This window comes from Phoenix dactylifera, unplaced genomic scaffold (assembly GCF_009389715.1).
Source record: "Phoenix dactylifera cultivar Barhee BC4 unplaced genomic scaffold, palm_55x_up_171113_PBpolish2nd_filt_p 001694F, whole genome shotgun sequence".
NCBI classification, from domain to species: domain Eukaryota; kingdom Viridiplantae; phylum Streptophyta; class Magnoliopsida; order Arecales; family Arecaceae; genus Phoenix; species Phoenix dactylifera.
The window spans coordinates 64,832-78,239 of NW_024068993.1; the positions used below are offsets into that span (position 1 = coordinate 64,832).

General features: G+C 37.8%; 1 protein-coding gene across 1 annotated transcript; it reads left to right on the forward strand.

Annotated features, from left to right (window-relative positions):
• Positions 1–3,801: 3,801 nt before the first annotated feature.
• On the forward strand, positions 3,802–13,043 carry LOC120108982 (uncharacterized methyltransferase At1g78140, chloroplastic-like). The gene is given in 8 exon segments (XM_039122722.1): positions 3,802–3,915; positions 6,132–6,528; positions 9,722–9,803; positions 10,135–10,325; positions 10,513–10,624; positions 11,746–11,853; positions 12,666–12,757; positions 12,759–13,043. Coding segments are annotated over 7 exon segments (816 nt in total). The 5' UTR covers positions 3,802–3,915; positions 6,132–6,343; the 3' UTR covers positions 12,805–13,043.
• Positions 13,044–13,408: the final 365 nt, after the last annotated feature.

The following is a 13,408-nucleotide window of genomic DNA, read 5'->3' on the forward strand; positions in this document are numbered from 1 at the left end:
AAAATTTGGGCTTCTATAAATAGCCCTTTCCTCCCTCATTCTCACCACACCAAACCAACTATTCTCTCCTTCTCTACTATATTATTTTTCTCTTCTAAAGTGCTCTTCTAGCAATTTAATTTTTAGTTTGCATTTAGCAAGTGTTCAAGTGCTACACAAGAGAAGGTTCCTGTTGAGAAGAGAGGTCACTCCTGTTGAGAGCACAAGAGGAAGCTCAGAATCTCGGCTCTGCCTCTGCCCTCCGACCCTCTACTCAATTCCTCCTTGTGGTTAGTTTTTATTTTTTGAATTCATCAATTTAGATATGTCATCTTTTGAGGAAAGTCATTTTGGCATTCCCTCTTGTTTCTGAGGGAGAAGAAACTAATCCCCAACCCCATGTTCCTAGTTCCTCTAGAACTAGTGAACCGAGTGAAGATCAAACATCTTCTCGTAAGAGGACTAGTGCTGTATGGAATGAATTTGATAGAGTTATTGTTGATGGAGTCTGGAAGCTAAATGTAAAAAATGTGCCAAACTTTATAGTTGTAGTAGTAGTGGGGGAACAGGGCATTTAAAAAGACATCAAGAGAAGTCATAGGATGCATGATTTCATGCTCAAACTCAAAGTACCCTTAATATACAAGGGGGATTACTTGTAGGTAATTTTGCATATAATCATGAAAATCAAAGAAAAAGCACTTGTAAAATGGATAGTTAGGGATGAATTACCTTTTAGTTTATGTGATCTTTTAATTTTGAAGAATATGTTCAATTAAACCTACAACCTGCTTACAAAAGAACTAGTAGGCGTACATTTAGAAGAGTAGCTATGACTAACTTTTTAGCAATGAGCAAAGTTTAATTGAAACACTTTCTACTTTAAATGTAAAATTTCAATTAACTCTGATATTTGGTCAGCATCTGTAGGTAGTAATTGTTTTATTGCCATTACTGCTCATTATATTGATAATGATTGGCAATTAAATAAACGTATTCTTGCTTTTCGTGCTTTTGATTTTCCAACATTCTGGGCAACAAAATTTCAAATGTCATTTATCAAACTGCATGTTCATATAATATTAATGATAAAATTATGTCTATTACGTTTGATAATGCATCTAATAATAATTCTGCCTGTTGCATTATTAAAAGACTCATTGCATCCCATGTTAGATGGAAATTTATTGCATATTAGATGTGCATGTAATATCTTAAATCTTTCTGTTCAAGCTGGCATGGACATGATTCAAGATGTGATTGGTAAAATTAGAAATGCAGTTTCTTTTATTCATGCTTCAAGATCAAGACTTCAAGAATTTAAGGAACTATGTATAAATCATGGTAAACGTTTTAAAAAATTTAAACTTGATGTAATTACTCGTTGGAACTCAACATATAGCATGATGCATGATGCATACCCATATAAAAACTTATTAAGTGCATATATTAATGATCGTGGATTAGGTTTACATTGTCTGAAACTGATTGGAATAAAGGAAAAATTTTGGAAGATTTTTTGCTTAGTTTTTATAATGCTACCAATGTTCTTTCTGGTATTTATTATCCAACTTCATGTTCATTTTTACAACAAGCATATATAATTAGTCAAAAATTTGCAGAACATAGATATGATGATGTTTTAATGCCTATTATTGACCTAATGGAATCTAAATGGAATGAGTATTGGGACAAGATATGTCCTATGCATAACTTAGCTGCTGTATTTGATCCTAGAGTTTAAATTGAATGGCGTGCTAATTTTACTTGATGCATACTGTGAAATAATGATTAAAGATCCTGAACCTGCTAAAAATGAGGTAAAACAACTTCTTTATGATATTTATGCTTTATATGATGAAAAAATTCGTGGATCTAGATTTTCCGTACAAACCTCCATTTCTTCTTCTAAGTAGTTCTCGTTCGTCATCTATTTTTTCATTCATTGCACAGGAGAAAACACACACATGCTTCAAGTTTATCTTCATCTTCTTCATCTTTAAGTAGTGAACTAGAATTTATTTTACGAAATGATCTTTCAGTCTGCATATGATGAAAATCAAATAGAGAATCTAGATGTATTATCTTGGTGGAAGAGTGTTAAAAATCAATATCCTATTATGTCTGCAATTGCACGCGATATTTTAGTCTGTGCCGATGTCCACGGTAGCATCGGAATCCGCTTTTAGTGCAGGTCGGCGTGTTCTTGACGAAAAGAGAAGTAGGATGACAGGCGAAACGGTGGAGATGCTTCTCTGCTTCAAAGATTGGTTGGATGCTGAGGCAAGACTTCAAGATAAAGGTGGACATAATACAACAATTCTCTGATGATGATGATACAAACACTACTGAAGAGTGAATACTGATTCACTGAATCACTGATGATTAGTAAGATTTCTTAATTTTTCTATAATTGTACATTTTTATTGTATTCTGGAGGTCAGACCAAGGTCCAAACCTCGGCCCTTTCTTATTGTATTCTGGAGGTCAGACCAAGGTCCAAACCTCCCTTCATGTACCATTTTGATTTAAATTAATAAACTGGTAGGGAATCTATGCCAAACCCCCCACCATTAAGGTGGCTTTATATTAATAAATCGTTAGTTTTCAATATTTATTAATTTATTAAAAAAATTTATGAAGCATTAATTTTTATCGGGCCGGGCCGGGCCCGGCCCAGGCCCTTATGGGCCGTGCCGTGGCTTGGCCCACGGGCCAAGAGCGGGCCGTGCCGGGCTCGGCCGCGGGCCAGAAACCCGTGACCCAGCACGGCCCCCTTAAATGGGCCGTGCCAGGCACGGCCCGGTACTGTAGCTAGCGGGCCGCCCACGGCCCGGCACGGCCCGGCACGAGTGCCCAACTCTAGTCACTAGTGAATATCATTTGGCATCAATTCAAAAACCATGGGGCCAGACGTGACGGTCGCGGGTCGACGCATCTTCGACCATGATTGTAGTTTGTATCGAGCTCGGAACTGCTTAGGAGGACATTACTTTTGCGAGGCGTGTCGTGGGTGTAATCGTCTCCTCCTCGAGAGTGACTCGGCTGTGGTGATCGAGTAGATCAAGGTCGGAAAGGCACTGCGAAGGAAAGACCGCTGCTACTACGACATCTGCAGACTTCTGGAAGAGTGTGGCTCCTACATGGCCATGCATGTTTATACGAAAGCAAATGGTGCGGCTGACTAGGTTGCTTCCTTTGTTGCTCACAACTTCGGTGGCTTTTTATAGAGAAACCAAGCCTCTCTGCCGAAGCTCTTTAGTGAGCTACTGTTTTTCTGATTTTATTGGCCGCATTTTACACCACTGCGAGCTGCCGTTATAAAAAAAAAAAAAAAAAACAAACAAACCTGTATCGATAAGAATAGATTTATCCGAGATACATATTTTTTAATGAGGTTTCAGGAAAATAAAGGTGTCTACGAGTCACCACAGCAACCATGAAGACAAATCCTGGGAAAGACACAGGAGACGCCTAAATCTTGCCTCCAATTCACCACAAAAGCATCCTTTGCGGTGCCAAAGTTGCGACGTAAACACTTTACTGCACACCAATCCTTGCATCAAAGCCATCAAACGCATGCAACCGCGGGTTTCGGGAGTGTATATTTTTCTCGCGAACGGATGATTGATATCCTTATACATAATCTGCCAGCCGTCCGATCCGCTGGTGGGAGCGACTTAAAGCATGGCCTGCGGCGGCCTAATTTAAGATAGGCCTCCGAGCCTTCCGAACATCTACTCAGGAAAATATATAGCAGGGGGGACGAGGAAGAAACAGCGGAGAGAATGGGCCCGGCGGCCGCGGGGAGCCTGAAGGGCCTTCGTTCCTCGTCGCTGCCTCCGCAACCGTGGGTGTCCAAGCGCGAAGCCTCCGCTCTCGGTTCGGATTCGAGCCTCCTCTTCCGTCACCGCCAGCGTCGAGGCTAACCCCGTGGTAAACAGGGCTCTCTCTTGATCTAAAATTTCGTGGTTCTTATTCTTCATTTTGGTTACCAATCCGATCTTTCTTTCTTGATGGGTTTTCTTCAACCATCGTAAATCTTGAATAGAGTTTGATGCTGATCATTGCAAAGAACTACAAATGATGTTTATGTAACAGAGAATGAAGAATCGCAATTTACGTGACCTGTATCCACCGTGCTACTATCATTGTTTCGAAAAATTAGATTATGATTAACAAATCCAGTCGATTTTTTGTCCTTAAGTTTTGTGATGGTTAGCTTAAACGTTTACGGGATGTCCCTTTTTTCCCCCCTTTCTTGGAATGTAATGGAGGGCCGAAGTCCACCAGCTTCTATTAGAGGAAAAAGGAGAAAAAATTTACAGGTTCCCTGTAAAGTAGGGAGAAAAGAAGAGGAAAATGGGATGTCGGATGATTAAAAATGTGGGATTTTTTAGTTCATTTTAGTTCAAAAAATTTAAAAAAAATGACATTTTTGGTGGATGAATTTATTGGTAATATAGGCAGTAGTTTGGAGGGTGATAGGCTGTTGAGGGTCACGGATTTAGAATTTCAGCAGAGATGAACAGGGTGTTGTCTCAGATAGATGATGTTATAGTCTTTTTATCACCTGATCAAAATCTAATTTTTGATCGCAATGAGATGGAACAGAGGATTTTTTATTTTTTATTTGCTGTAATTTTGCTATAGGAGCATCCGACAAGAGACAAAAATGGCAGAATTATGGAGCCTTATAAGTTACCTCTCAAGCAATTGAACTTGGAAAAAAAGAAACTTGGGTCTCAGCATCAACCAGCATGCCTATTTTTCTACAATAGGAGCATCCTACAAGAGACAAAAATAGCAAAATAGTGAAGCCTGATAAGCTACCTCTCAAGCAATTGAACTGGGAAAATTGAAAAAAGAAACTTGGGTCTGAGCATCACCCAACATGCCTTATTGAAAACGTGTGGAGTTGGGCTTACTTTCTTTCAACATCCATTCCTAGTAACTGTCTACAACCTTCTTCCAACAAAAAAAGGAAATCATCACTTCCATCCATTTTTTTTAGGTACCATCCTTTGTGTTTTTGACCATTAAATTCTAATAACTATTTATTGTGATCTCTTTGAATTCTCTTCTGGGTATATGCGTAGCTCTGCCTCCATTATCCTTGAACTATACTGGTACAACTAATGATTCATATAATATTCTAGCTTCCACCATACTTATTCCTAGTTTTTTACACATCCATCATTCTCATCATACGTATTATCTGTCTAGACTTAGTCCTAGTTTTTAACACATCCATCATTCTCATCTTATGTATTATCTGCCTAGACCTTATTTAGTGCTCCAAATTTTTGTTGGTAGTACTAGCCACATCATTGCATCATTATGTTATCCTTTAGTCTGTACAAAGATAACACAAAAGTATACCTCCTTTCTCATGTATAATAGATCAAACATAAAGGAAGTTATCACAAAGGAGCACTTCTTGGTCCTTTATGCTCACCAAGACTATATTTGACTTTAATATCCAAGCAAATGACCTCCCAAATATATGATTTAGGTTTCTAGGTATTTTGATAACATAGATTATGACCAATAGTGTGAATTTTCCATCCAGAATGTCCATCTCTGATTTTGAATTGATAGATTTTGTTTCCAATCCTTCTGGAAAGAATGTCCATCTCACTCTCACTCTAGCATATATCTATGTACATATAGTTGTGCAACCATGTTGTAATAGCTGGTCACGTAAAACCTATTACACCACTTCCAATGGATCCAAAAGCTAATAGTTAGGGCCTGTTAACATGAAGCCACAAACACATCAACTTAGTAACTATTCTTAAATGAAGTAATTAATAATGCTTTGACAATTCATCTTCGAGCTTTATTTTTCAAAAATATTATACATATTGCTGTAGAAGGATTAAAGTCTTTCATTGTGGTGGTGCGCCAGCCTGGCATTGGCATGATAAAATTTTTACTATGCCTTGCCATGTGCCATCTCAATACTGGCACGGTTTGGATGGCAAGCTGCCAAGTAGTGTGCATGCCCCATATCATGCCAATGCAGCATTGAGGTAAGGGACTGAACAATAGCAAATTGCATATTGTTCAGTGTTGTGCTTTGCTGGTTGGCACTTAAATTATGAATGTTGTTGTCTCTGATAACCTTTTCTCTGCTCTTGTGTTTTCAGGATCCTATTCCAGATGCAAAAGTTAGCACTGGGATGAATAATTTAGGCTGTCCTGTTTGTTATTATCCATTAATCAGTAAAAGTAATGCAAGCCAAACTGTGTAAGTTATCTGATTTTGCCTTGATAGAAGGATGCTCTTCTCTACCTGTCAGCTTTTGATCCCTAAGATAATGAAGATCGTTTCCCCAGTGTTCTTACAGTTTTAAATCATATGCTAATCGTTTATTTTATGTTGCACTGGATGAGTTTATTACAGAGCATCACAGCTGGGTCTGATGTTGAATGCCATATTTGCAAGAAAGATTACTTCAATAATGGAATATATCTGGATCTGACAGTATCTAGTGGCTCAAAAGAGTACACTGAAACTGTGCCAGCTGGAACAGAACTTTTTAGGTACTATTTACCTTTAAACTTTTAAAGAATTCTATATCATATCTGTTGCTAATTTTAACAAAATCACATTAGATCATTACAGACTTTCCATCTCAGCATTTACAGACCTATACACATAGTTAAGTAATGGAACTATGATTTTGTCCATAGCATGATCCTTGACCTCTTATAGGATGCACAAATGTCTCAAATGGATCCTCATATATGTATCAAATTACTTGATATGATTTGCATAGGTTAACATAAAACTTTCCCCAAAAAAATTCATAAGTTAACATAAAAATTTCACTATATTTGTGAAGTCACTAGTTGCTTTGTTGTTTGATCCTTATGCATCGTTGTGTATTATAAAATCGAGCAAGTTTTTTTTTGGAAGATATATGCTATTTGCAGGGTGAGGGAATCCCAAACAGATTTGCAAGTTCTATGTATTGAAGAGATTAACTATGAATAACACTCAAATCATTACTAAAACACACAATTCTTTGCAATTCCATGTTGCGTTATAAATGTTAGGAGCCATGATCAGTTAAGGAGAGGGATGCAAGACTAATAGTGAGATGCAAGGAAAGGGATTGGGAGATTTTGACAAGAAGGGTGTTGCTCCACATGATTGTCTCTGGTTATCATTGTTGAGCTCTAGTATTGGGTCAGAGATAAAATAATAGCAGAAACTGGAGTGAATGAGTGGGCATGGGAACTTATTTTTTCCCATTTCATTCCTTAGGAGTCCAAGGGTAGGTAATGCTCAATCTGTCCAAAATCATCTAAAGGAACACTGAAAAAGAGTTTTACCTTAAAACTGATGCAAAATAGGATAAAAATAAGAAGGGGTTATCTACTAATGCTATAGAAAATCTCTTGCTACCTCTATCTTCTAGGTTACTCAAAATGAAAATTCTAAATCCTAAAGTTCTCCCTGCCAATTTTTTTAATTTTTTCCTTTTTTTTTATTTGGGTGGTGGAACAAGCCTTTCACTTGTGATTTTTTTTCTGTATACTTGTTAGTTTAAAGTACAGTAGCTATTCCTCCTCTCAATGAGTCACGGTTTGCAGTTTTCCATCCAATATCATGTAGTTGTTCTTGGTACTTGAGTTGTTAGGGTCATGTATAGAGGACTGTACCTGCATGTATCATGAAGGATTTGAAGGAGGGAGCTGGGGTGGGGTTTTGTCTTGGTTTTGCCCAAGGATCACCAAATCGGTACTGTATCGGGTACAAGTCGGCCCGGATCGATTCGGACCGGTACCGAACCAGCAAAAAAGGCCACAGGTGCAGCACGCACGCGGCGCCACAGCCACACGCACGACGCGCTAGGCAGATCGATCCAGACTCGATGCCGGTTCGCACAGACTCTGGTCCGGTTCGCTCTTATATCGGCCTGTTAGGGGTCGGAACCGTTTTGTATGCCCGTACCGATCCGATCAACAACCGGGTCGACACAGTTCGGCCTGAGCCAGGCGGTACACCCGGTTCAGCATTCATTGGTTTTGCCTCAGTATCAATACTGGAGCTGAAGCTGCTTAGATTTGTAAAGGTTTTCTCTTCCTGCTGGAGTTCCCTTCTAAGTCTAGTGCTTCTTCTAGAGTATCAGCAGAAGGCCCTTTCACAACCCAAGAGGGATTCTAAATTTTTGAAGAATGAAAATGTTCTATTCAGGTTTTCTGGATACTTTTACTTTAGTCAGTACTTAATAGCTAACCCTCCACTTTTTGACATCAAATTTTAGGATGTAGGAGGCCAATGGAAACTGATGCTAATACGAACAAAAATGGAACTTGTAACTAGCTTTGCAAGGAAGCTTTAGGAGCATTTCTCACTGTGGTTTCCAATGTGTCATCCATTTAGGTCCTACAAGAGTTGTGTCAGAACATACTTTTCTCCTACTAGCTTTGTCATGAATACTCTTAAATCTCAAACGATTGTTGATCTTTTCTGATAATCTCTTTTATGAATGTATGAATATTTCCTAAGTTTGTGCCATCCTGTTGGAACAGCATTCTTTTGGCTCTTTGCCTTGTTTGTGCATCTAAAATACATAAAATTTAACGGCAGCAAAAGATATCTTTCCCCTTAGTCTAGATACTTTGCAAGTCTAGGGAAATTTTGAAGGATTGCTCTTTAGTTCCACAAGCTCAGCTGTGACCAATAATGTAGATTTCCCTACCTGCGCACAAGCATATAGGTTATATGAAAAGCTCTTCACTTACCTAGATTTGCCATTGCTAGGGATTCAATATTGATGTAAGTTTGACTACTGGTCATAAAATGTGCTCTATCCTTTTAGGGAGCCTTTTTCTTAACATCGAGTTGTGTGCTATTGCTAACCCAATATGATGGTCCTAGAATCTGTTCTATGCTTTTAGATAGCCTTTCTCATCATTGAGTTGTGTGCTGTGGCTGAACCATATTTGGTAGGAAAAGGCTTTCTCAACATTAATGTTGAGACTTTCTCAACTTTCATGGAGTCTCTCTCTCTCTCTCTCTCTCTCTCTCTCTCTGTGTGTGTGCGTGCGCGCGCGCGCGCGTGTTGTGTGTGTGTGTGTGTGTGTGTCAATTGTCATTTGGTATCCAAAATTTAATCCTGATTTGACTGCTGAAGAATATCATGCCAATCAGATCTGTAAGCCTTTTGAGCTTGCCTCTTAGATAAATAAAATTTATCTCAATTAGCATGAGATTCTTTTTTCATTCAATAGTACATTTTTCCCCTATCCATGCAGCCTATTTAAAAGAATAGGAGTCCTTCGGCACCATTTGTGATGTTGCATTGTTGTCTGTTAACAAGTTAGCAGATTGGTTATCAAATGGTTCTTTGTTTAAACTATGTATCATTTCATATGTTACTGACTGATTACCTATTTTAATATCTTAGTCCTGGATCTAGGGAATTAATGTGCATCTCTTTGTTTGCATTGAATGCTATAAAAATGATAAATAGAGGAAAATTTTAAAAAAAAACACCTTGTTTAGTATTTACATATTATGTGTGGGAGTAAATGATGGCTTGGAAATCTGATGTAAAACAACTTTGCAGAACATCTTGACTACGTCACCCTTGTAAAGAGACGATAAGAAACTCCTGCTACGTTGACCTATTTTATTGAGCTATAGGTAGTCAAAGAGCAAGAAACTGATTCACTTTGAGTGGAACTTGCACGTTTCATTCTTACTGACTGTTTATTGGAACAGGAGTCAATTGGTTTCATTTCTTTATGAAAGGGGATGGCGACAAAATTTCATATGGGGTGGTTTCCCTGGCCCACAAAGAGAGGTTTTGTAGTTTACCGACTTCCAGCTATATATTGTTGTCCATTGTAAATTGATAAATGACTCATTTGTATTGTTGCAGTCTTTCATTTCAGCAACTTTTTTTTATGCAGTTTATACAAGTATGAGCTAGGAGATACTAACAATTTTACTCTTCTTAGAATTCTGAGAAAACTCATCAAAAGTTTGGAAAGTTTTCTCTGAAGTACCAATAAGAAGCATAATTGAACCACTTTATAATATACATTGTGTGATATGAATTTTTCAGGTTTATTTTCCTTGTGGTTTTCACATTTGTCCAATATCAAAATTTCGCTGATATTCTTGTACTGCAGTTTGAAATGGCTAAAGTTTACCTTACACCAACCATTGGAGGAACTATTGTCGATGCAAGTTGTGGAAGTGGCTTGTTTTCAAGGCTATTTGCTGAAAGTGGAATGTATTCACTTGTTGTTGCTTTGGATTTCTCAGAGAATATGCTGCTGCAGTGTGATGAATTCATTAAGCAGAAGGGCATTTCAAAAGAGTTGGTTTTTCTCCTTCCACATAAGCTAATGTTCTTATATATCAATAGAGATTGTCAGGACCTTCAGAATTATCTTGCAAAAATCTTTCAAAATAAAAAGTTATATGAAGGCTTAGTATCTTACAGGTAGTTTATATCTCAGGTTGCAATTTTTTAAAAGAACTAAAATCATGCAAGTTTTCTGCAGGAATTTAATCTTGGTCAGAGCTGATATCTCTAGACTTCCATTTATTTCAAGTTCCATTGATGCTGTGCATGCTGGTGCTGCATTACATTGTTGGCCTTCACCATCCACTGCTGTGAGTGCATTCTCCACTCAACTTTTCTTTAGTGAACAAGTTAAAACTCAGGAGACCGAGTTTCACAGTGCAAGATATGTCTAGGAGCTTAAGCAGTTAAATTAGGATATAGATCATATGTTCGAGAAGGTGCTCTACTGTGTGGTGTTAAGCTCACTCTCTCTGCTTGGCACCATCACGTACCCTCTAACCATCACCACCATGACAAATCCGAGCCTACCAAAAGCGTCTTCTCCTCTATGATCTAACCCTATATTAAATTACTAGAGACTACTTTATGATCAATGCTGACCTAATATTATGCCCGCTAGTTGATTGACTTGGTTTGAAGCCTTTGTGCAGTTGTACTGCTCATCTTAGTGGTTCTCCGAGTCATGATTGTTTACTGGTTGGTGTTGGAAAAAAAGGTTGACACTAAGGTGGTCACAGAGCTTGGTTCAGCTTTTACCAGGGTCCTAGTTCCAACACCAAACCTATATCTTGTTGCCATGGTCCTTTGATTAGTCTGGAACTCGCGTCATGAAATAGTGAAAGAAAAAGGACAGTCATTTCTCAATCTGTGTTGAGCTTCGCAGCATGGTTTTTTACCTATTTAAGCCTTAATTCTCAATCATTAGTAGGCCAAAGGCCAGCATGATTTTGTTTGTATTTCTATAGTCTTGATCTTCAAACCTCTAACCTTATATTATAATATGATCCTCCCTATATTGGGTTTATCTCACATCCAATTCCATAGGCTCTTTCGTTGATAATTTTCCTAATTCATCTAAAGCTGCTTATTGGATTTTGGTGGTGTCTGCATACTATTCATTGCAGAACTAAAAGTTTCGAACATCAGTTAGCTAGTTATGGTTCTTATAGTTGGTTTTCTTATCCATTTCTTTAGATTATCCAGTAAAAAGAAAGCATACCATAGTGCATCAGTAAATTAAATTATTATTTATGTTCATATTCTTTCCAATAAAACTTTTGAGTTGGTTTTGTTTAATTATTGAAAGAAGGAATAACGAATTCAGCTCCTTGCTTGTGTCCCCCATAATAAATAACTTTATGGCAATGAAAGAAAAGTACTTTCCTTCTCCAATTTGAGTTGTCCTTCTCTTACCTGAATTGTCTTGTAGGTCGCAGAAATAAGTCGAGTACTCCGCCCTGGAGGTGTATTTGTTGCCACAACATTTGTTCTTGATACTATTCCTCCAGCTGTTCCAATCTTCAGAGCAATACGTGAGGTAATACCTTATTCAGCCAATATAGAAAACATTTGATTCATTTATATATGAAAATAAAAATAATGGGCTCCAAGCAGGAGGAAAAAATAATATTTTTCTCATCTATACAGTGCTACTGTTGGAATTTCATTAGTTGTTTAGACAGCCCCACTTTTCCAATTTGAAATGAGTATAAACGTTAACCATCAACCAATGGGAAATTCATGATCTCAAAATCCCACATGCTTGCTAACAATGTTATGATAAACGTAGTATGCTTTAGCATTTTTCCTAAAATCAACCTTGCATGGAAAAAGCTAGGTTCCTTTTGTTTTTTTTTTCTTTTTGTATTCTTGTGCACTTCTAACTGGCTATGTTTTTTTTAAACCTTTTGAGGAGGAAATTTTAATTGGCTAAGCTGTGTCCTAAAAAATTTGGCATGTTTCATATCGCCTTTTTCCTACTTTCTGTTTTTTTTTAAAAAAAAGAATCAAGAGAAAAATAGGTTTAGTGTTATCAATCACTCCCACCACCAGCCAGCGGCGACCAACATTAGCATTGCTGCCACCATTGCAGCTGCTGCCACTGCCACTATCCTGCTTGCCTCTACCTTTGCCTTCACTTCTAATAACAACCGTTGCTAGAAGCTGGAATAGGGATGGTTTTTATTTTTTTATGTTTACAAAAATAAACGTAGTTAACCACACCAAATATGTTTATATTGTTGATTTTTAAAATGAAATATTTTTTTATTTTTATAAATAGGAAATTGAATGTAATACCAAATATAACCTCAAATCGCTTAATTTGCCTTTTCTTTTTTATCCTTACAGCTTTATACCCGAACCTCAGGCCAACACCTCTATCTGTCAGAAGGCGAACTCGAAGATATCTGCAGTGCATGTGGTTTGATTGGTTTACGCGCATCAGAATGGATCCTTTATCATGATCTCTGCAACCAAACCGGGCTAATCATCCTGTCGATGTCAACCATTGTGCTGATCATCAGTAGTCTCTATAACAAGTTATTTTTAAAGCTGCATCATTGGAATGGCCAATATTTGTTTGTTCTCTTGTACATGGGTTAAGGTTTTTGGTGGTTGGTGGTGGCTTCTTGTCTTTCAAGAAACTTAATACAGATTACTCTGGCGGGTGCATGGCCCAAGTCATATACACCATTGAAGGACATGATTATAGTTTTGTTAGAAAAAGGGACATCTGCGTATGTTTGTTCATAGAGATTAGCTTAGTCGCTTCCTTAAATAATCAAATTTGCATGAGAAGATTCACCCCATTTTAGCTAGCAAGAGGGAGGCAGTTAATCATCTGATCTATTGATTTATAACTTGGTTTGTATGCCTACTTCCTATCTGACCTATCAATTAAAGAAATGTTCTAGTTCTGCAGTGCGAGCTTGACTGTTACTTTGAGATGGTAGATTTCTTTCATGAGCAAGGGGCTCTCTTCCTTACTTATCATACAACAAATGAACGTCCTTAGGGAGACGTGTGAACAACTGAAATATGATTGATTACTGGCGTTGAGTATTGATGCACTTGATAGCAAGTGGTGGCCG